The 25000-nt window shown below is 42.9% G+C and overlaps 2 protein-coding genes across 4 annotated transcripts in view; both read right to left on the minus strand.

Annotated features, from left to right (window-relative positions):
* Positions 1-11928, minus strand: part of prrx1b (paired related homeobox 1b) — a 12759-nt gene extending 831 nt beyond the window's left edge. The window contains exons 1-5 of one of the 3 annotated variants that reach the window (XM_042056998.1): positions 11021-11928; positions 6442-6617; positions 3727-3908; positions 2373-2438; positions 1-1440 (exon numbers count right to left, since the gene is read on the minus strand). The exon at positions 1-1440 is cut by the window's left edge and continues 831 nt beyond it. In XM_042056998.1, coding sequence (XP_041912932.1) covers positions 1308-1440; positions 2373-2438; positions 3727-3908; positions 6442-6617; positions 11021-11267 — 804 coding nt within the window. In that variant the 5' untranslated portion in view covers positions 11268-11928 and the 3' untranslated portion in view covers positions 1-1307. The remainder of the gene's footprint in view (positions 1441-2372; positions 2439-3726; positions 3909-6441; positions 6618-11020) is intronic. The other 2 variants (XM_042056997.1, XM_042056996.1) reach the window with 2 other exon arrangements.
* Positions 11929-16535: 4607 nt separating this feature from the next.
* Positions 16536-23724, minus strand: gorab (golgin, rab6-interacting). Its single transcript, XM_042056995.1, has 5 exons — positions 23511-23724; positions 22932-23277; positions 22597-22698; positions 21119-21259; positions 16536-19327 (listed from the first exon to the last, which is right to left on the minus strand). The coding sequence occupies exons 1-5, from the start codon at positions 23563-23565 to the stop codon at positions 18868-18870; spliced, it is 1104 nt and encodes a 367-aa protein (XP_041912929.1). The 5' UTR covers positions 23566-23724; the 3' UTR covers positions 16536-18867.
* Positions 23725-25000: the final 1276 nt, after the last annotated feature.

Raw genomic sequence — 25000 nt, forward strand, 5'->3', positions numbered from 1 at the left:
ATCATAAACCAGTCTACAATGAAAACACTGATTGAACTCTAAGGCCTCTGGTTTGATGTAACTGTAAATGTAGCAGTAAGTAAACAGATGAGATAAATTCTATAAGTTGGTGATTTCTTAAGTGAAATCCCCTGCGAGGGGGTAGAGTGAAACTGGCTTCTGCCCGTGGCTTTACAGTACTGCTGCCAGCAACAGATTCTGCATGCGCACGATCACAACACAAAAACACGTAGGCGCTTGGACAACGTGCCGCACGGAGAAATCTACTGAACCCCGCTTCATCTTGTGTCATGTGTTCAGGCGTTTTCGGAACAATCTACCAGTTCCATCTTAAAGCATGCATCCTCACAAAGCATGATGGGATTTGCCCCAGACGTCGCTGCTAGAAATGCTTGGAATGTTTTATTAACATATATGATTTTCTGTTATAAAAGATATGATACAAGAAGGTAGAAAATTAGAGTTCAGTTGAAAAGAGGAAAACAAGAGAGAAGGAGCTACACGACTGTTGCCTGTATATTGAAATATAACACACACTGCCTTGGGGTCAACATCACTTTGCCAGTGGTATACAAAAAGAAGAAAAAGTTTTTCTTTTCTAAAAAAAATGTTATTATCACTGTTTCTTTTCTTTTTTTGTCTTTCAAAGACTCGGAATACTCCAGTTGGCATCGACAGGGAACTGTACACTGTTGCACAGATGTCAAGCCACAGCCATTCAAAAGGCTTTGAGAGTGAAATTCCCCATCCACAGATCACTGAGACCAGAGTATTATGGGATGTGTTGGGCGCTATCAGAGTCTCACATGGCAGTTCCTGTGGTGACCAAGAGAAGGCCACGTCTGTGGCCAAAGCATAGCGGTGCTCCAGTGTCCCATTCCGTTAGCATCAAACTCAAAAACAAAGTGACTAAAAACAAACTGAAAAACAAGATCTAAATCAGCTAGAAAAGGTTGGTTACAGCATCGAAGGAGTCCTCCGCTCGTTTGGTTGCATAAAAGAGGAAAGTCCCTTAAAGTCCATCCCCAGCTTACTTCAGTCGAAGGCACTTTGGCAAGAAGTCCCCAGAAATGACAAAACACAATGGCAGATGACAGACATGATGATGATGATGATGATGATGATGATGATGGTGGTGGTGGCGACAGACTGAGCGGGGAGCGGTAAATGCAACCAGTTCCATTGGTACTGGCAGAGTCCTGGTGTCCAATTGATCACACAGAGCACTGCAGCAAAAACTAAGAACCTCCATCCATTCTTCCTCCTCTCCTCTCCTCTCCTCTCCTCTCCTCTCCTCTCCGTCCTCTTCAGTTCACGGTGGGCACCTGGTTGAGGCTGTACTCCTTGGCCTTGAGACGCAAGTTGGCGATGCTGTTGGCCATGTTTACTCCCGCGGAGGAGGTGGTGTTGGCACAAGTGGGTGGGTAGGTTGCCATGGTGCTGTGGAGAGAACAGCCAATAAGAAAAGTGAAAGGTGTAAGAAGACCAACGCACTCATGGAACTTTTAGCATTTGCAAAATATGCAACTATATATGCAATTATACAACTGCTGTAGAATACTAGCACAAATTATATAGGTTTTCATTATTTGACTTAAAAACAATGTACCATAATTTCTTTTAAATAGATTAAATGGGCTTTAAATGACCAATAGATTAAATGACCCTTCTCACAGATAACCAGTTACTTAGGCAGCTGTAATCAATCAATTAATGGAATTATCGACTATTCTGAAACTCAAAAATGTTATGGTCTATTTACTGTTCTATGACAGTAAACTGAATATGTTTGGCTTGCGGACAAAACACAGCATTTCAGGACATCATCTTGGGCTTTGAGAAACACTAATCAAGGATTTTTCATAATTGTATGACATTTTATAAACAAAACAAGTAATTCAATCAAGAAAATAATCGACAGATTAATACATTTTGAAAAATATTCATTAATTGCAACCCTAAGGACAACAAATTGAACATATATAAAAACAAATATTGATTCTGAGCCAAGAGTATCAGTTCATTATTTCAGTTATTTTAAAACATAAAAATACCTCAGTAATGAAGTGTGCATCAGTAAAACACTGGTTTAGTGCGCCAAACTGGAGAGTTTTTACAAGGTTGGAGCTGATTTTTATGTGGTACATTTTTTTGTAATTGACTCTTGTACTATTCTTTTGCAATCATCATGGATGTTCAGTGTATTACAAACGTGCGATAAATGGCAAAATGCAACATTAACAGACTCGTCTGGCAAGAACACACACATGCAAAGGGTAGCGCGCGCGCGCACACACACACACACACACACACACACACACACACAATCACACAATCACACACGCACACTAGGGAAAGAAAAAAAAATGTACTTGCATTCTGTGGGCAGCATTTTCTGTGGCACTCGAATTGGCCCTCCCTCCGGCCTCGGATACCAGCTTAAGAATATATAAACCATTATTAATACTTTATAAATTGCTTTATCAGCACATAATAACTGCCGTACTCATGTGTAATTAACACTTCACAGGTACACTGAGTCTTCTGAAGACTCATTTACTTGGAATATACCTGGTTTTTAATGTTAATATGATAATATGATCTTCCACCAGTTCCTCATTCTTATTTAGTAAAATGCTGGTTTGGTAGAAGCATTTGATGGATGGACATATGGACAGGGCACTGGTGGCAGTGCAGTGGTCATGCCTGAAGGAGCTGATATGACTACAGAGATAGCACAGGGCCGTGGGCCCGATGCCTGGAGTTGCTGGCCGGCGGCTAAGGTCGTATAAGGATCGCCGTTAAATCATAGAAACCTGAGTCACAGAAAATCCTGCCCAGCAGATTGTTTGCCGTCATCTCATCTCATCTTGCCTCTCTCTCTCTCTCTCTCTTGTTCTCTTTCACTCTCTTTCTCTCTGTCCATATGGATCCCCTGACCCAGGCTTGGGAGACGCCAGGGGTCAGCTCTGGATTTCATATGGTTTGTTTTCAGATTATCACCCTTATCCTGGGGGGGTTTTGACGCCCTCCCCGCAAGACTCCCCAACCTCGGCGCTGATGGACAGACAGAGAGGCCGAGTGGAGGGGGGTACAGGGTGGGTGGGGGGATGGGGTGGAGCGACAGGCATCGGAGCCCTGAGATCTGAGCCATGTTTCTGTCGGCCAATCATCGCCCTTGCCACTGACGACCACCCCACCCCGCGCAAAATCAGAAAAACAAAAATATTTTATCTTTCCCGATTCATTCAAATTTCCAGATTTAAGCATATCTAATTTCAGTTATTCAGCCACATATGCAATTGCGTCTACAGAAATGTCACATAAACATAAACACATTCACAACAAGGACTAATATACCTTAACCACTCACTCCCATTCAACGTGACAGACATTTGGCAGAATTAATCGATTCTCTCAGGTCCAGTAAAGAACAAAGTAGAGAAATCGGCATGGCTATCAAGCGACAGAACAACCATGAAGCAAGGAATGACAAAATGAGAAGATATAGCGCAGACGAGAGACAGAGAGAGAGAGAGAGAGAGAGAGAGAGCGCAAGAGGCAGGAAATGAAATGAAAACAGGCAATGGGTGCAGAGGTGACTGGGAGCGATGACAGAGGCCAGGCAAGGGTCAAGGGTGAGAGGTCAAAGGTGAATGAAGCTGCAGGGCAAGGGTGGCGACTGTGTGTGTGTGTGTGTGTGTGTGTGTGACAGTGTGTGGTTACCTATAGGGAGAGGCTGAGCCCCAGGACAGGTAGTCGTTTGGTCGCGGTGCGGGCCGAGGCACGATGGGTTGCTCGACAGCGGTCACGTCGCCCGAGTAAGACTTAAGCAGCGAGGCGTTCTTGCTGGCCAGCATGGCCCGCTCATTGCGACGGAACTTTGCCCGTCGGTTCTGGAACCACACCTGGCAAAAGAAACAGATCCACACGGAACACCAGTGAGAAACCATGAGCCCAAAGGCCGATAAATCCTAACGCTAATCCCAGTTAGGCAGGGGGTTTCAGAGCACAGCAGCTCTTCTGAGGTGCGTTTCTAATAATCTAGCCAGCATCACAGTCTAACCACCGTCACAATTTCCGCCATGACAACCTTGGTTAGACGATTTGGTGTTTCTTGAAATAGTAGTTTAAAGGATCAGTTGCAAAGTTGGGTGATTGGAATTACTGATTGCAACAAGTAGTTAGATGCCTAGCTCCAGGATATTTGCTCTTGTCAACGTTATACTTGCATTAGTTTGAGAAAACTGACTTGATCTCCCTTCCACCTTCCTCCCACCCACTCACTGAGAATTTGACTTTTAATTGAACAATTAATACATTTTATATTAATTATTATAAATTATTATTATAAATAACATAATTGTAAACAATTACAAAAGGCCTACCTAGGAGAAATAAGGCTGACAGATATACCGCATGGGAATTTATTTTTCAAATATAACCAAAATTTATTTGATTACTTAAAAAAAGAAGTAGTTATGGATATTCTTAGCAGCAAGCCACTGCGTGTGTGTATGTAGCTGATTGGCCGGGACTGTGCTCTGATTAATAAAATACTGGGAGACAACATCAATCTCTTCTTTGGTTAAAATTATCAAAATGTAGTTTGTCATTCTCAACAACCACTACGTATTAAGAGGCGGCTCCTTCTGCTGCTCTATTAGATCCATAGGATTCATTTTCACCCTCTGCAAACTGCATTAAGTTATAGAAAATGCTGTTTTGACTATGGCAGTACAAATAACGGAGTTGGAGAACTGCAATCGGCAATATTGCTACAGTTTTGAGAAACTGTAGGTCAGTAGTTTAGCCAATGATGCACCATACCATCGTGCGTCGATATAATGCCTCCCTGGGCCTGATCTGAAAATGTGGCACTGCACACAACCTCAAATGATTTCTCATACGCACAATCATAGCTCCTCTGTAACTAGCTCAGCAGAACATTTTAATGATTAAAGCATTTGTTTTAATTCAGTTAATTTCATGCTGTGACATGGTGTAGAAATCATATATGTGGAGGAACATTTGTCCCACAAAGAAACACTTTGAAAATAATTCATAACAGCAATTAATCAATGTAGTTAATTGTGACAATGACATTTGTGACTAGTATTGAATTATCATCCATGGATTTGGGACAATTGAAAGCTAGTGAGTAAGAATATGTGTAGCTCCCATGGAGCAAGTGGCTTTTTCAGTAAAATCACATTTTGGTGTACCAATTAAACTATAACACACATACACCCGCCCCCCAACCACATACACACACTCACACAAATGGAAAACAGCTATGAGGCATTAGTCTTACCTCTCTGACTATGGTGGGAAAATCACTTAGTCAATGATGAGTTTTATTTTAAACCATTTCAACAGTACCATCTGAATACAATTGTCTTTAACCTTAACTGAAGTCAGAAAAATATACTGTACATAGCACTCAAATACACACACCAAAATGAAGCTGGGTTAGGTATGGCTCTGTGATCAAGAATAGATTGCTACAAGCAACCAAACAAGCGCAGCGCAGTACAAAATGACAGTAAAGAAAAGAGTACTGTTTCATATTTTATATTTAAGTGGTCAAATAAAATCAATCAATCAATCAATCAAATATCTTACAGGCTACTACAATTGTTTCAGTTTAGTGTGCATACAGATCCTGTCCACAGCCATCAACACACCAACACACACAGACACACACACACACACACACACACACACACACACACACACACACACTTAAGCACTGCTTGAGTCTGTGCCTGATGCAGAGCAATGTTTTAGCTCTGTGAAATAAAAGTGGATATTAAAGGTCTCACCAAAGCACTGCATAAGCTATCACACGCACACACACACACACACACACACACACACACACACACACACACACACACACACACACGTATAATGGAATGAGCTCTAAGTCTCTATCAAAGCAACTCTGCCTCAGATTCTGGGACACATTAATCACAGATGTGTGTCCTCTCTTTCCCAATGTCTCTCTCTCTCTCTCTCTTACTCTCACTTCCTCCATCGCTCCCTCACCCACACAATGCCATTCTCCATTTCATGTTGATACTGATTTGATCTTTTTTCACATTATTCCTCTACAGCTAGAGTATATATCTCATTTCAGTTACTTGTGTCTCTGTCTCTGATCTAGAAAAGAAAAATCCAAAGCCATGTCTAAACCCTTACACAGTCACTCACAAATTCCCACACGACAGTGCACAAAAAAGCACCAAATAGTTAAAACCAAGTTCCAGCATAAATGGCAAACTTATCCCTCTCTATCCATGTGTAAATAATGCTGACTTGTAGACATTTAGTTGTGCTTGCTGGCACTCATGTACACACTCTCTCTCTCTCGCTCTCTCTCACACACACACACACACACACACACACACACACACAGAGGATGTGCTGCCGTCTCACCTGTACTCTGGCCTCGGTGAGGTTGACCCTGCGCGCCAGGTCCTCCCTGACGAAGGCGTCGGGGTAGTGTGTGCGCTCAAACACGCGCTCCAAGGCCTGCAGCTGGCTGCTGTTGAAGGTGGTCCTGTTCCGGCGCTGCTTCCTTTTCTTCTTCTCCTCTGCATTCAACTGCTCATCTGATACACACACACACACACACACACACACACACACACACACACACACATAGATGTTGATGTAAAAACATAAGCGTGCACACAGACGTACACACACACACACACACACACACACACACACACACACACACAGACACACACACACAGGTAAGACACAAACATATCGGCACATTAATAAATATACAAATATGCGTACACGTCATGTGCATGCATGCACACTCGCATTGAACAAATGCAAGGGATGCACATATATAAAGTGAGCTTATATGCACATGTCAGTATACACAGGCAGAGAGATTTCTGGTTTAAAAAGGTAAAACAATATTAGCTTCTTCCATTTCAACACCCCACCCCCTTCTACACACACCTCTATCATGTTTGATATAGCCTACAATCCCCAAGGTTGATCTGATTTCATTCTGATAACGTTTGGCTTCTTAGATCTGGTGTTAAAAATAGGTTACACATACACACGATAGAATATCAACAGACTTCCAGAGATGGCTGTTTGTTTGCGCTCCCATTGTCACTATACCATAAGTTGGAACATGGAAACAAGTAAAACAACCATATGTCGAATCTAGTAAATAAACTGAGGATTTTACGTTGCATTAGAGTCTAATAGAGGATCATGTTCGAATATGTCGAAGTCCCTCTTCATTGTCTACATCTCCTATAACACATTTTATGCCATACGTGTTGCAATGTGCCTAACAGAGGACGTTCAAATTTAAAACTTGATGTTTAGGAACTCCCAATTTTAGAGGTAGGCTGCGAGGGTTTTATGAGGACTTATAGACCACTGATTAGGCTACGTTTAGAAGTAGAGCTGCATATCCACGTTTTGAAAAAAACGTTATTATGGGTTAAGTTTACTGAATACAACAGTTGGGATTATTTATGTTTCAATTTTGAGTGCGGTACAAAGAAATTCCGTGCGGTGCACCAGGTTTAAATAATTTCTATTTGGAAACCACACAAACACAGTTAAGGCCTCCAATTGGTGTCTTAGTTAATTACGAGGCATCTGACGTCATTTCAAACTGGCAGAGGCATTGCTGGTAATTTATGATGTCGCTTTGGGAGGTTGATATCTGACAGAGTTGTTTACGAGTTCGTTTTACAGCTAAATGGATCTTCAGAGACAAATGACCTTAGCGAGGTCATTTTGGTGGTAAAATAAAACGCATTGGTTCAAACCCTGCTCCATTAAACCGCAGCCTTTTTAACACAGTGCTTAATTGTTTATTATTATGGCAATGTAATGAAATAATTTGGAAAACAATAAACCCATTTATTTGATGCACGATTTTGGACTATAAGAATATCCACTAATTCAGATAATTCTGGAGAGTTATTTACAGTTTAGATCATTGAACAACCAACAATATGCAATAACGTGTGTAAAAAATAGCCCATTGTAAATAATTTAAAAATCGTGCAGAATCCCTTTGTCACAATTAACTGAGATTAGGCCTATTTTCATAAAGAATATTTTAGCAAGTCAGACCGACTGCAGGAACCGCCGACTATATATTTCGGCCCATAGTGTTCTGCAGTCGAATTAATTTAAATGGCATGTAAGACATTTTTACTATTAAAATTAGACTCAACGTAGGCTAATCACTAAAAAAAAATCTATTTCATTAAATATAACATAACATTTAGCAAAAAAATAGAAGTATGAATAGGTCATCGCAAGTCAAGTCAAGTCAAGTCAAGTTTATTTATATATAGCGCATTTCATACACAGAGGTCATTCAATGTGCGCAAGAATATTCAACTTCATTTATTGTCTGCCTGCATCGGATATAAAAATCTGAAATAGTTCTGTAGGCATAATAGCATTTGGGCAGATTGTGGTTAAAATAGCTTAACGCCAGGACGCGTAAGACCAGAAAGGATTCATAATAAGTCTCCCTTTAAGATAGATTCGTCCAAATCTCGCCCTCTGCCCGCATGGCTTTCGAGCATACTGATACTGCACCCTTTCACAAGTTCAAAGTCGCCTAGTCCGCGACAGAGAATACATCAGATGCCCTTGTCTTCGTTTGATTGCGGGTCAGTTCTTTAGGTCATTTGGAGAGCACTCTCATAAACCGCTTCTACTTCTGTGTTTACAATGGTCATTTTTCTAAGCGGCGCTCCTATTTGAGAGAGTGCAAATAAGCATTGTTGAATGCAGATGTTTTACAGCTGATAGCCGTGCAGCGATTAGCCTACTCCGATTCTTGCTGGCCAAACATCTTAGTTTTTATTGCTTCAATTTCAACTCCAAACGCTTATGACTGTTTTTTTTATACAAGCCGTTCCTTTTGCATCTCAGGATTTGTTCAAATAAGTAGGCCTAACAATTATGGCACTGAAGGACATTAATGTCACTGTGGGTCGCTATTTAAATAATTGGCCCACTGATGATATGCTACCCGATGGCCCATACAGTGTGGAATCACTTCGGATCTTTGCATTTTATTTCCTCAGATCTGTAGCTCATCTTTAGCCTTCCTATGAAGCCCTTTCTCTGCAGTCTTTCACTAATAGGCTACTGTGGCACAATAGGAAATAGCGACAAATGGTCGTTTGGACAGGTCTAGCTTTTGCAAATAATAAAAAAGAGGGAAAGAATAAGGTGATGATAATGCGTGAGATTAGTTAACACTCTAGGCCGTCCTGATATTTCTACAATGTCAATGCGCAATTAATGTAAGGTTACGTGTATGTTACCTATAGTAAGCGCCACAAGCCTTAGGTATAAACCAAATATTGGCCCGAGGAAAGGGATGAATTAGCAATTCCTTATCAAAATGCTGATATTCCCACTCCTATTTAATTGTGAATATATGACATACTATAGAGATCATTTCTTTAATAATAATATATGCCATGATCATAAATATGCTTCAACAAAAAGTGCTTAAGATAAACGTTAGGCTACAATTAACGTAGCCTATATCAAGTTTTAATTCGTCAAGTTCAAAACCGATTATCTCTGTGTGGTGGTGAGGACAGCATTCTAAATGTCTAAAAACGATGGGAAAACGCATAGTAGGAAGTGCACTGGACTTGTATGCTGAACCAACCAGTATCGGCAAAGCAGTAGTGGCACTTTATACTTGGGATTGTCAGTAAACTTATGAGGCGGCCTAGGCTGGTTTAAAAATAATTTCACGTTTGGAGAAACGTATAAAAAGTGATCACCGTCGAATTAACATGCACCGTTTCAATGAAGACACTCCTAGTTTTTTTCACTCGTCTACATTTTTACGATACTTTTACAAGAAAGAAATATTACATTTGTCAGTGCATAACATAACACGAGGAATGGAAATGGAAAGGCATGGAAAGGCATGAAAAGTCTTCGAGAAGTAGCCTGGCGAGGGGCAGATCTGATATAATTTGGCCAACTGATGGAGTAATTGTAGGCGTATGTTCACATGGACACAGATAATTATGACAAATTATTGTGTTTAAGTATTTTGAAATTGTTTGACAAGTGAACAAGCCACGGATTTACGACAGGTTTGCTGGTCCTTTTTCCTCCCGGCACCTACGTCCCTATCAATCTGATTTACCTTAAAAACAACAATAACAACCATTAAACTCAGCGTCTCTGTCAACCACTCCCATTAACCTGTGAGTGCGAGTGTTTCTCTGTGGACTTTAGGCGTTAATTTATGCTCTAAAACACACGGCTACACTCGAGGAAAGAAGGGTTATTTTGTTTTTGCTGGGGTGGATCCAACGGTTCTCCAAAAGCGCAGTTTAATAATACTCCGCTCAAGCCACTTTTCGTGTTAACATTGCAATCTATGCATCATATTTCTGGACTGTGATATATTATTGTTCGCCTTGATTTGCATCCTGCTGACCATGTCCACCAACGCAGCTGTATATCAGTGACTTCAAAGTGTTTATGGCAAATTAATGGCCTTTAAGAACGAGCTTCAGAACTGATGGATTGCTCAAGAGTCACGGAGTACTCTCTCCAGCCACGTTGGTTTCAACACAGACTGCGTCTAGAGACGGATCTATTAATTACGCACCAAGTGAATGTGACGTTTTGCCTGTCACTGTCCTCTGTTTTCCAGGTTAAACCACAAGCAGAAGGTTCTATCATAGGCTACTAACATCTGCAACACCGAAGCTTACGAGTCATTAGGTAAACCCAAAAATCACAACGGAGCACGGAGTAATCCTTTAGGGAAGCGTCATAAGTTCGATATTTTCCCGGACAGTTCATAAATTCGGAGCCTTCGCATCAGCTGGTTATTGACATAACCTACGAACGCGCTAATGTGCCAATCCTTTTCTGCGTTTAGGTGTTAATCATGGCTATGTCCCGAGTGAGCTCGCCGTAGAACCGAGTGAACACACCCTGGGAGTAGCGTACACTTTGCACTTACTCTCCTGCTGTGTCGTGTCGCTGCCGCTGGTCAGGCCCGGGGACTCCAGCATATTCCTGCCCGCCTCACCGACGCCGTCCTCAGCCTGGGTGCCGACCATCTCCCCTGCCTCCTCCAGATCCAGCAGGTGGCTCACCGAGAAGTTCTTTTTAGCCTGCAGGTTTTCCAGATTGGCAGTAATTGGACTCTCCAGTCGGCTAGATATCGATGCTTGTCTGTCCATTACATGTGCATAGCTAGAAGTCATGACGCAAATAGGATACAGAGAAAAAAATGGCGCAATAATAATAGCCGAGCCAAATTGTTCCTTGCATACGAGAAAGAAAAAAACAACACCCACGGCGCCTCCAAACCGACAGACGAAATCTCCTTTTCCTCCGGAGCGGGGTTAAATCGCTGTAAGCATCCAGTCGAGAAGATGTTTTTTTCAGCGTATGCGACCCTGTGACGATCTCGAGCTCAACGCCACGCTCAGACCAGGTTCATCTCTCTCCCTGTTCAGGCGATCATCTAAGGTTTCGTGCCTGCGCGGGCGTCCATCCATGCACACAAACACACTCACACACACACACGCACACACACACACTCTCTCTCTTTCAAACAGACACACAACCAGGCCCAAGTACGTTCACGAACACACCCACAGCCGAAGTACCAGGTCACCAGTGAAAAGTTTCACCAAAGTCCAGCACCTGGCTCCACGGAAGACCCCAGCCGCTGTTGACTCACGCTCGTGACTGAGCAAAGTTTTTGCGAAAGTTCTGATGTCTAACAGATGCGCATGCATGTGAGGGAACTTCAGTGTAGTGGAGAAACGGGCACGCTGACTGCCTCTTTCTGCCGCTGATCACTAAACGCTCTCCCTCTCTCGCTCGCTCTCGCTCTCTCTCTCTCTCTCTCGTACTTCAAACGAGGCGCTCGCTGGCACGCTGCTGAGGCCCGCGCGAGAGGCTAAATGAGAAATGGAGACCCCAGGGAGGAGAGATCGACCTAATAGGGGCCCATAATTACGTGGCAAAGCCTTTGTGCTGTATCTGACGTTACACAGACTCCCTCTCTCCTCTCTTTCTCTCCATCCCCACCCTCCCCACTGCCATGTACACACAATAACATCACCCAGTCCACTCGATAAATTGAACCGGAATTCAACCGGCGATGTAAAAAGAGGGCGATGTACCCTCGTGGGCACTGGACAAGGAAACCAATTACGCTACCACACCTAACCACAACACATTTAGGTAGCCTTTACCACTATGTTAAAGTGTGTTACTGTTAAAAAAATCATTAATCGTAAGAAAACTAATTTTACTTTGCTGCTAGTATCTCATCTTTGGTTTATATTCTGCTATTTTAAAATATAAGGAGGCGCAAATACACTACATTATTTAGAAGAAGCAAATCACGTAAAACAATAATCTTACACTGGTGAGACACTTCATAGGCTTAACTTTTACAGTTAGATAACTGCCATAGGTTATAGTTTATCATGAAAACAGTGGGCATCGACTAAGTCTCAACCTACCAAAACTATGGCAATCAATATCTTCAGGGTAAATAACCGGTGATGTCAGATCTGTTGCTATGTGAGTTTTTTGTCCTACGGTACTCAATAAAATCGATGCCAAACATTGTTAACCTTTTTTCTTTTTTCTTTCAGTCATTCTAACTGTAAACAAGTCGTTATCTGACAAACATAAAAGTGATTTGTTATAGGGTTTGGTACGGAGGGGTAACGTGGAAGAGGCGCTCTTCTGAACGACAGAGCCGTGTGCGCACCCTGAGCTGGGGGCTTTGACAAGCAAGACGCTGGGAGAGGAGGGGCGGGGGTCCATGTGTTCCCCTGCACAGACATCCCCTCGCTTCCAGCCTCCTGATCTGGGAAAAGAACACTTGATGCCATCAAAGGGAAGCGGATTGAAACCAGATGTGCTGCTTTCGTTCTTTCCATGTATTTAATTAAGGCGCTGTTGGGATGGAGGGAGTTTTTTTCATCATTAGTTTTCCCTCCGCATTCCCTCGCTCTCTCTCTCTCCTGCCTACGCTCTTGCCTCAGTGCCAGCGCGCGCGAGAGAGAGAGGGGGAAAAGAAAGAAAGAGCTACCCAAGGGCCCGAGCTCATTTCAATTTTTGACCGTCTGTACAGCTATGAGAAAGAATTTCGCTCTTCGTTTGTGCGAAGCGAAATAAGCTCACTGGATGTCAATCATCACGGTGTCTGACCTGGACGTTCCCTTGGCTCATCACAAGCATGGCATTTTATTTAGGCAACACGCTATGAGTGCCTTGGTGTGAACGACAGAGATTTAAAACATTAGTACAGCTAACATACTTATATTTGACATATTTGTCACTGGGTAAATTATTCATGTTCTCACTTCATCCAATTGTCACTACTGTTTTCATTATTCATGTAAATAATAATAATAATAATAATAATAATAATAATACTTGTTCACAACTCACAACTTCTTAGTTAATCTGGCAAATTTGGCACTGAGAAAAAGATAAGGTTTGTAGGCTACTTACTGCAGTTAAACTGTGAGGTCAACTAATAATATGCCTCTGCAAACAAGGAACCAATAAGTTGTGATGAAAAATATCCTATTTGGGGGAAAGCATCAAAATAAACTTCCTCAATAAGGTAATTGATTCAACTGGTTATCCTAAAACCTATTCGGTGCGTCTGAACGCAACTGTTTATATCTGAACTGTAATAGCTACACAATTATGTATTTAACCGGTTTGGTTAGCATTTAGGACATACCGTGCATTGTGCTTTAAATACAATCAAATGACTAACGATAGCCTCAACGATATCAACAATTTCTACCTGTTTTATTTTTGGGGAACGCAGAACAACAACTCAAATCTCCATATGGAAGACACAACTTCCCTGTGTTGTTTCAATACCATTTTGCAAATAAACATGGACAATTTACTTTTGCCAACGAAAGTTCACATGTCCATTGTTGACCAAGCCGCTCCACTTAAGTGCAAAATTAACCCTAGGCTATATAATTGGTTGAAAAAGGATAAGGAGATTCTTTTCATTCGGCGCAACCATGAACAAAATACTTCGAGCGAATTTACGCACTTGATTCACAAAAAGTTTGTTTATTAAGAAAATATTCAGAAAACCCAATCACCCATGAACAGCATTCGCATGAATAACAATTTTCTTTGCAAAAAGTTAAACAGACAATAGCCTAGTATTAAATACACGTTGTAAGTCCAGAATAGTCTCAACTAGCCAGCTATCCCTGAACATAAAACGCAGCCCCCTCTAAATCTTTATTCAAGCTACAAATACTCCGCACAATGTTTCCATTAAGATCTATTTTTGCCTCTATACAGTTCCCTCTCAGGCGCGGAGCTGAGCTACCACAGACAGCACAACAGAAGCGGCAGTCTGTTTGTGTTTGTGATGACGCACGCCCTGCTGTCGCCGTCAGAGCGCCCTAATCAGTGAGCTTAATTAATTTCACACACTCAGCATTGTAAACTCAAGTGTCGTTTAATCCACTGCAGGCCGCCGCTGCAACTGTCGGAACACCGCAAGCGTTTGATAGCTGGAGTTTAGAGACACCAGAGTTGTGCACGCACGGGGCTAAGGGATCACCAAAAGCGCGCGCTGAATGACACACACACACATACAGCCATACAACATGCTTGGTTTATTAGTGCAGTTGCTAATATTTTAAATGTTTAACAGAAAGAAAATAAGCGTTGAATGAATACCCTGAATATAATGAATAGTAAATTTAGAGATGTCCACGTTACATGTTATCAAATGTAGCCTAAATGGTCTGATTTGCCAAGTTCAGCGCACGACAAGAGGCAAACGTCCTTTGAAGGCACTTCAATTCAATTTCTCGAGGGCACGGCCTTAATGAAATGCAATCACTTGTCTGTTATTCCTAGACGCGACGATTAGCAGTTCAACAAGTCACACGCCTGAAATTCCCCAGCCATCCTAATCAGGGGCGCGCGGGCGGGTGGGGCCGTAGCGGGTGGATTTCCGCGTAGGATGTGGAGAGTCGACACACAGGGGCCATTTAATACTAATTAGGGAAATGGGAGTGGACAGGGGCCAGCGTGCTACTCCAGTCAGCACCAGGGTTCAGTGGACAGCAGAGCCGACGCCGGCGGCAGCGACTGGTGGCTGAGGCTGGGTACATTGTTTTACCTGAAGAAGTGGTGCATTTCTCCGGTTTTACTTCAGTTGTTGGTGTCAAAAAGCAACAACATTTAAAGCACAACAAGACTGAGGTAGCCATGCCAGACCTAAGACTGCATTATATTTGCCTTTAAAAGTTGTCCCTTGTCTCCTCTGAGTCTCGACGCTACAGCGAGTATAGGCCTATTTTTGATAACCTCTGCGCTGTTTGGATTGAAGCACTGTACGTTATAGAAATGGCCAATAATCTCAATTATTGCATTTTTCTGCATTTAAAGTTATATTTGAATGTAATTTGAATGCATTGCTATTATTATTGTAATTGTAAAATATTAACCTGCCGACCCCAAAAAGGAAAATCAATTGTTTCAATTTAACGAACGAGGACAAGATGACCAGTCACAGAAATAACTGAGCTAAATAAATCAAACCAAATTGGCGTAATTGAAATAACCCAGTTTATGCGTCAATACCCACATTCCAGATTTTGACTTCCGCAAAGGTACCAATGAATTTTTGAAGAGACACATTTTTTCCCGCAAATTGGAACACTATTGCCAGTCAGTGCGCAAAGAAGTCAGTAGTTGTTTTGACAACACTAAGGAAAGCAGTGATTTGACTCTGTCAATTGTCAGAAAACGGATCACAGGCATAATAGAGATCACAAATCCTATATCCGACCACCGTAATAACCCCCACCCGTTTCATTTTCATCTTTGGTTTCTGTGCAGCTCCATAGTTTTACCCCCTGGTTAAATTCCTTAACGCCGACAGTATGCGTAATTATTAACGATTTATGATTATCCAATTATAATAATTCATTACGTACACAACCTGCGCTGGGGTCACAATTCAGTAACTAATGCCGTGCCAGATGGCAGAGATTTCCAGTAAAAGTTGATCTCGCCCTTTTTTCTTGGCCTCTCGGGTTACCAGGACTTTTTCAACCTGTCCGGGGAGACCGGCTGCACATAAATCAGCGCGCGGAGCCTCGAAACCCCTCGCTTTGAGATGTTAGACCGGCTCAGCTTCACTTTATCTCACGGCGCACATTTAGGCCTCATTTGTGTCAGGGCTGTTTCTGTTGGGTGAATGGATGCCAGCTTCATTACACGGGGCCTAATATAGCTTGTCCAACGTTACGTCAGCTCCCTCCCGGTACGGACAGTTATTGAAAGGAAATTAACCGACTTCAGAGGCTAACTTCACTCAGTTCACAGTGTTGGTGCATCACTTATGACACAGCTCAACTTTGTTTGAAAAATGTCTAGGACGACTATAGTGTCCGTGGAACACTGGCAATAAGTCAAAATATAATTCACATACAAACACATAAAAATGAAATTAATAATTTATTTGGGCGGATTTATTTATTGGTTTATTAGTGCAATGTTAACATTTTGATCCAATGACAGAAGCAATTTCCCATATGGCCGACATTTCCATGTTTCATATCCCCATGTCTATAGAGCATAAATAGGCCTATACATTTTCTAGATGTTGGGCTGAAAAAGTTAAGCAAAGAGTTGAAAGTCCAGCGAAACCTAATTTACGGGCAGAGAAACAAACGTCGCCCATTTGTGTGACCTTGGAAGCGCGTGGAGGTTGTCTGGCAGAGGGCACACTTGCGGCCGCTTGCAGCGACTAATTAAATGAGTTGAGTTTATGGCACTGCCGCATGCAGACGACCAGATGGGACCAGGCGGCAGTAAAAAAATCCGGGCCGGTTTGAGGAACACTTACAACGCTCTTAAAGTTGCTTTGAACCGCCATGTGAGCTGTCCGGTGGACTGCCCGGACAAGAGAGCTTAAGACCGTATTCGGACAGCACCTTAAACAATCATAAAGTCGGTAGCCTAGTGTAAAGTTGAGACAACCTATCTAAATATTTGGTCTCAAGCTGGCAATTGTGCAATTCCATAAGGTATGTTAAAAAGACAAGCTATAATAAGGTTACTTTATTTCATGTATTAAAAACAACCCAAGGAAAAAAGTCCCCATGAAATCCACTTTATATAAGGGTCAACAATTTGAAAATCCATTTGAGCCCAGGCTGTAATAATAACAATAAACATGTTTAAATAAAACAGACTAGAATATATGTAGACCTAATTCTTTCACAGGCAATAATTTGAAGACACAACCAACAGACTATATAGACCAATAAAACAAAGATTAAGTCCAGACCAAAGAGGACCCACACAAAAACCGCTGGTTAAAAAAAAAAAAAAAAATTAAATAGCAATCTCACTTAAATACACCATCGTAAATCAAAATGTAGTAAGTTAGGCCTGTTGTCAGTGCAGCGTGGGATAACGCTGGAGGAACGTTTGTGTTTTAGGCGAGGACTAAGGACTGAGAGCAAAGCAGTACACCCATTTGACTCTCTGGCAGACGAACAGCAGGGTGTCTAGGGAAACCGGCTTGCTTCGCCGACGTCGGTGAGTAAACCGAGCGAAAGAAGAAAAAACACGAAAACAAGGAGGGCCACTACGGCCCATCAATACATAGTCCACATCCAGAGGGCCACTATGGCTCATCAATACATAGTCCACATCCAGAGGGCCACTATGGCTCATCAATACATAGTCCACATCCAGAGGGCCTCCCGACGCAGGCGGATCATCTTACCACGGCACAGACGCAGGGCACCGACCAACGGGACACCAATCTCTCGCCACGTCTGCTTTTCACCAATCATGCAAGCAATGCGCAGGATAGTACGGTGCCTGTGATATACATAACCATATGTAAAAAATAACTACACATTAAAAAACATCTTTCATTTGTTGTGCATTTCTCAATTGTTCTATACATCTCTTTGGTTAACAAACTGTTGCTGCATTTGCAGCACAATATAGCCTAGTGAAATGGAAACACTGCCTCCTCAACAACACTGCCAGTGGGGAGTATGTTTTTGTGCTGCATTATACATTACTAATTTAATTTACATTTCGGTTTTCATGTTGCCTATACAGTGTAAACTCGGAGACAGGGAAGGCCTCGGATTTCTCCCTGCTCTTTGTTTTAAACTGCCAGGGAGTGACGAATGGCATGGATCACCAGGCCGACAGCAGCAGTCTGACACAGACACATGTAGGGCTTCTAGCGCACTATGATGATGTCATAGCAGGCACTTAACATGAAAGCCATGGCATTGTTTGCCATGAAAGAGGGATGTGAGTGTGATCTGAAAAAAAAAAAAAAAATCACATTCTGTCTTTAGTGTATAGAGTATTTAGTCATATTAGACAAAACCGTTGTGAATCCACGGACAGATGGAGACTAAATGGACCGCCACGCGCTCCTAGTGCATCTACAAAGACGCCTATGGTCCTACTGAGCTGATGGGCCGCGACAGGCTTTGCCATAATAAAGCCATCTTCTTCCCCAGTCCCCCTGTGATCAGACAGACAGCCCAACCACTGCCGGCAGTACCCAAGTAAGCCCCAAACACCCCCCCCCCCCCCCTCTCGCGCACACACACACACAAACAAACACACAAATACAAACACAAATACAAACACATCCTTGAATAGCCATTTACACAGATTATAAAAAAATATTATATATATCTTCCCAAAAGGATCAGTAAAAAATGTCTTTAGGTAGAAGTCTTTAGGTAGAAAGATAGAAGATAAGAAGAGCCCATGATTTTGCCTGTGCTGGTGTTAGGATGGGGGGACCTGGGCGTTCTGTGGGGTCGGGGGGGTTTGTGGGGCCTCGGCAGTCTCAGTGCTCACTGGCGCCTGGGGGGGTTCCTCACTTGCTGGGGCTGGGCTGGCCTCGGGACAGCCCTGTTTACTGCCTGGATCTCCTGCTGCTGTGGTGGTCGAGGTGGTGGTGGTGGTGGTGGTCGAGGTGGTGGTGGAGTCGTTGCCGGGGGACGATGCAGGGCTCTGGGCGCTGCTGGGCTGCTCCTTCCCTGGGGGTGCTGGGGGTGGCTGGCTCTCCAGCTCCTCACTGAGCTGAAGCTGCTGCATCAGCTCCTCCAGCTTGGCCGCCTTGCGCAGCTCGTTCTGCTGAATGATGGCGCACAGGTGCTCCGTCAGCTGCTCCTTAACGTCGGTGTGCCGGTGCAGCGACAGCTTCGCCGCCACGTACTCTGCCTCCGCGCGCTCAAATCGCTTCCTGGGGACGGTGGGGTTGACAAATGGAGACATTAAAGGTGTAGTATACAAATATGGCCCATGGTGTAACCCATGACTATTGCATTCTTAATAGTCAACAGCCAATGAACTTGCATTTGCTATATTTTTCTGTCCTGCTGTCGCTCCACACCTTACCAAATGTCAGGTGACCTGAGGGCTATCACTGACTGTTTATGACTGACAATCTCCACAACAGTAGGCTCTGCAAACACAGGCAGAGATAAGTATATGTAATTGCTTATTTAAGCAATAAGCCCCGAGAGGCCGTAAGTTACACTGATTCTACAACAGCTAAGGGGTGTTGTTAGGCACGACGCGCTAGTGGAGTGCCTAAAACCCCCCTTAGCTGTTGTAGAATCAGTGTAACCTACGGACTCGAGTGGCTTATTGCTTTTCTAAAACTGTTACTATAAATACCTGGCAAAGTTTCATAAAGTAAAGGCACAGCAACTAGAAATATAATGAATTCCTAGATAATCATTCTTCCACCAAGAAATATATTTCCTCTATGTGAATGGTTGCCAAGCAACGTCGAGACGCAGTTATCAAGTTATGGTAGCGCAGTAATATAGAACGAAATGCGGTCAAGGTGTATGTTTATGCTGGATTTTACAACGGCATCGAACGCAATTCAGCCAATCACAATCAAGGACCGGAACTATCAGTTTTAGAACCTGTGATGTACTACAACATTCTCCTAGTACCAAAGACAAAGGTAACAGGAGTGCTGCTGGTATCCACTGGTGCTCTTGGAAGGGAAAATGATCATGAAGGGGAAAAAAGGAAAAATTATGTCTAAAAGGTTCTTGGCATAAACATCCAAATCGAGGCACTCAAATGGATTGAAATGGTAAAAAGACTGTATTTTATGGAGCTACTGGCATTAAGAAAAACAACATCCATGCATATTATATCAGCTATGCACCTTCTTCAGGGTGTGGAGACAAAGACCAGTTGCAATGACAAACTGCAGGAGGCAGTGTTTCTCAGGAACAAAGTAAAAGAAGTTGTGCCAGACCGTTGTAAAGTTAGACCCATAGACCAGTGAATGACCACAGAAAACAAACACCAGCACCACAGCAAAGGTTGTGTGTGGGTGATTCCCCTCTGCGAGGCCATATCTCCACCCTTCATCAGCAGTGGACAGCCCATGCCATCACACATAATTACAGTGCAAGCAACAACTGCCCAGAGTTGCCACAGGGAAATCCATAGTGCCTAGACTGTCTAAAGGACTGGTACAGCCAAGGAAATTTGTACATCTGCTAAAACCACAAATGAAGAGTTAAAAAAAAAAAACCCAAAGCACCAAAAAAAGGCATGATGGTTTCTGGAAGGCAAGTGACCACCACAGATAAGTCTGGGTGTAGGCCTTGGCCAGGTGGATGGGTAGGTTGTTCCCCTAAGAGAGCAGTGTTAACATTCCACCATCCAAAACACCTCCTTGGCTTAAAAAAAAATGTTCCTGAGGGTAAGGGCTCTAAACCGGTCTGTCTTTGACCTCACATTAAAACATCCCTGTCACTTAGATGTAGTCTGAGTTTCTGAAATGAAAGGTTAACACAGCTAGATCAGGTGCAGAGCACTGGGATCTGAGAGACTGGTTTTCCCGGCTGAGACATTTGCTGGGCTAATAAATGGTGCTTTGTTGTTGTTTAACACTCTTTCATGCCTTGGGTCTGACAGTCAGGATATGGATGGACTGTTGTGGTTAGGCTGCAGATGCCCAGCGACTGGTGTCTGACGTAATCTGGTGAACCGGCGGCTGTACCATGCAGTGGAGTAGTCCAGGCTGGCCTGCTCGATCAGCTTGCGGAGGATGTTGATATCATTGGACACAGAGTCGTCCAGCGCCTGCAGCTCCTTCTGAATGCGTTTCAGTTTTACTGCCTCAGCCTGAGTCTGCTTGGACCTGCACAAAGGAAATCATAAGAGACAGTAAGACAGGTGGATCAAGACAAAGTCACTGGGAGAGTCACCTGAATGGAAACTTTTTCTGACCTAAAAAGGACAACTAGCTACTGTGCTTTTTGGACTGACTTTCTAGAGCTACAATATGACCACTATTTGGAGCAGATCCAAATGCCAACTTTTCCAGGAAACATTAGGTAGGGATCACACTGACCAGCGGCAAGCTTCCTATTGTTATCTATGGTTCGGCAGCGGAACGGTGGCAGCGCTGGCGTAACGCTAGCGTTGAACAAGCCGAGCATTGAACTTGGTTCAACTTTCAAAGCGCAACGCAAGCGTATTCAATTGTCAGTTAAGGCAAACCGTTTGTGTTACCATAGGAACAAGATAGAACTTATTATGGTCTGAGCGTTGCGTTACGCTTGACACTGCCGCTGGCCAATGTGATCCCCACATTAAGCTCCGACATTTGGCTTTGTTTGTGCTCTCCTGGGTGCCCCTTTGTTATGGAATTTGTTCTGTATCCGTCTCATGCATGTTTCAAAGATATGATTATGACCCAAACAGAAGGTTAGGTTGTGCATGATTAGTTTGCACCACTCTTCCTCTCTCTTATCTCTCTCGTTTTCGATGGTGGCTTTGAGGGGCAGCCGTAGCCTACTGGTTAGCGCTTCGGACTTGTAACCGGAGGGTTGCCGGTTCGAACCCCGACCAGTAGGCACGGCTGAAGTGCCCTTGAGCAAGGCACCTAACCCCTCACTGCTCCCCGAGCGCCGCTGTTGTTGTTGCAGGCAGCTCACTGCGCCGGGATTAGTGTGTGCTTCACCTCACTGTGTGTTCACTGTGTGCTGAGTGTGTTTCACTAATTCACGGTTTGGGATAAATGCAGTGACCAAATTTCCCTCACGGGATCAAGAGTATATACTTGTACTTAATTTTCATGTACTACACTGAAGATAAACAATATGTAAGGGATATTGTATAGAACGCCGGTCATTATCAGTAAAATAAGTCCCGATGGGGGGCAAACCAGACCCGACACACCAGCAGAGCTGTCTTGCTTCACCCTGAAGGGACTAATTTTACCGATAATGACCGGCGTTCTATACATTATCCTGCTTATTATACGGCTACTTGCCAAAACGAACTACACTGAAGATTAACAATATGTGCAGTGATTTGTCATAGGAGGGACATGGGATAGAGTTATAACACAGCAAGTCATGATCAGAATGTGTGTCCTAAGGCCCTAAGGATCATGCATGCACTGCGCCAAATTTTACATTCTTAATTTTTCACAACTGCATAGGTTTTCATGATACTGTGAGATGACCATACTTCTCTGCAATGGTTTTGGTTAATAGAGCCTTCTTCTGTTTATTCTTCTCTTCCATAATTCGCTGTTCAAGCTGCAGTTTCTCCAGACGAGTTCGCTCCCTCCTAAAACAGAAGATCATAATCAACTGTACACAGTATTTGTGAAAACAGATTCAGGTCTGACTGCATACTGACTATACAACTACAGCTTTACAATCAATCAAAACAACTACCATGAATTATCAGCAAGAATCTATGTTCATTCATAACAAACAGCCAGATCCCATCAGATAATCACTCAAATTATATGCCATAGCTGCGTGACAATCTAACTTCAGAGTATAAGACTTACTAACAATTCCACTTCCTGTTTATCCAACTCTTTTGCCGCTGGTATGACTTCAACCGACAGCTCCGTATCATGGTTGTTGACCGAATCTACCTTTACTGTCACAGGCTTGACCGCAGCTGCCTTTACAGTCACAGGCTCGTCCTTTCTGGTGTCAACGGCAGTCGGTACTGTGGGCGCAGGTGATGCCAAATGGGGCTTGGTGAGCTTCTGCTCGGGTGGTAATGTCTCGTTGTTCTCAGTCGTTTGAGCGGCGAGTTTGAGTGCTCGTTCCCGCTGGAGCTGTTGCCGACTCCGGTTGGTGGTAGTCGGTTTGCGGCCCCGTCCATTCCCTGGAGTAGACATCGCTTGATCTGCGGTGGAACAAATTCCAATGAAAACTGAGGGTCCTGTGGTAATGAGGTTTCATTTATCGGCTTGTACTGCGGTAGTCATCTGATGTTACCCACTTACAATGAGAAATACATCTTAACATGTAGGCTACGCATTTGACATTTAACATATGACATTTAAAACACGTGATGTTTGCTTATGTATCAGAACAAAAAAAGCAACTTTACCAGACGGTCCAGTTCAGTGGGCTCACCTTTCAGCTGTATTCTCCGCAGCTCTTCGTCCGAAAAGCCAGCCCATGATGCCATTTCTGGGATGTAGTGTACGCAAACAAAACTCTAAAACATTTTAAAGTAACTTCAAAAGGGGACTAATGCAAGCTTCAACGAAAATATAGAAAATTAAGCGAAATTATGACCGCGTCCCTGTAGCTTCTAGTACTACGCCGCCATAGTTGTGGATGTTTAATGCCACGTTCAAGACCCCGATGAGGACCAGGGAAAGACGCTCTAAAGTAATGCCTGTTTCAATGCCTGAGCTGAAATGATTGTTATGCCAAAGAGATGCCATAAAAGTCAAGATTTTAATGTAAGCATGTATATTTGTTATTTAGAGAAAATATTAGCTTAATTTTAACATTGGCTTCGTAAGATATCTTGTTCCATTAAACTCCAAAAAACGGGCAAGTACTTCAGTCTACCTAACCAGGATCTCCCTCTGTAGTATGGGTTCAACTAACTTTTAGCTGCAGTTACAAATTTTTTTTTTCCAACAACTTTTGTGCTCAAAGCAACTACAGCTACTGCGGCAAACACTGTGGTAGTAGGCATAATTTAAAAATACATAACCTCAAACCACATCTGTAATAACAACATTAGGCTGTGATTTGTGTTTTATTCCTATACCCTATGCATGTGGAAACATTTAAGTTGTTGTTTTACATTATTTGTCTATAAAAGGACACCATGAGAAAAAGCATTAAACTTATTCAAATCCTAATTTCTTTGCTATAACAATGTCTCTCCAGTAAAGTGTAGAGTCCTTTCGACAGTGAGTAAGTGAGCGAAGCCCATGACCTATGATTACATGTCTAACTCATTGCCCAGACTATGAGGTTATTTAAGCCCACAACTAATTTTGTTCACTCTCTCCTTCTCCAACCAATTCCTGTCTCTTTTACAAAAACACACTACGCCTGCGCAAAGAGTCATACAAACACACACACACATACACACACACCTCCTTAGGATTGTCTCAGGTCAAAGGTTAATTAAAGCATGAGCTGGGGGCTAAAGAGCGTGAAATCTGCAGAATATGTCAGACGTGATGTTTTGCCTGACAACGGGAAACTGCATTACCCCACCAGAAAGGAAGCTGAGTATTATAGGATCTGTGAAAGCATGGTTGACTTTTATTTGAATGATCGAAGCACCCAAAATAAATATCTCATGCCGCTTTCTTCAATATCAGAATCAGAGCTGGCAGGAAATCCTCAAGACTCAACCAAAGTTATTTCACGTTGACTTTTAACATTGCACTTCTGTTCTGAAGAATATTTTGTATATGTACAATTCTTCTTCAAGTAAAATTTAATTGGAGTTCTCTGTATGGAGATTAACCAATCTTGGAAGAGTTGGAAGATCCCTTCGCCCGCTTCTCAAAGAGTTACACATCAACACCAAACATTGTTTAGTATGTTCCTTCATAGCTGAAATTGTCACCTGAAATTATCATCAGACTTTT

Source organism: Alosa sapidissima, chromosome 12 (assembly GCF_018492685.1).
Source record: "Alosa sapidissima isolate fAloSap1 chromosome 12, fAloSap1.pri, whole genome shotgun sequence".
Lineage (NCBI taxonomy): Eukaryota > Metazoa > Chordata > Actinopteri > Clupeiformes > Clupeidae > Alosa > Alosa sapidissima.

Coding starts and splice junctions, on each gene's coding strand:
- gorab (XM_042056995.1), bottom strand. CDS start 23,565: ATGGCATCATGGGCTGGCTTTTCGGACGAAGAGCTGCGGAGAATACAG. Junction 23,278..23,510: donor GCGGAGAATACAGCTGAAAG/GTGAGCCCACTG, acceptor GTTCCACCGCAG/ATCAAGCGATGTCTACTCCA. Junction 21,260..22,596: donor ACCAAAACCATTGCAGAGAA/GTATGGTCATCT, acceptor TCCTTTGTGCAG/GTCCAAGCAGACTCAGGCTG.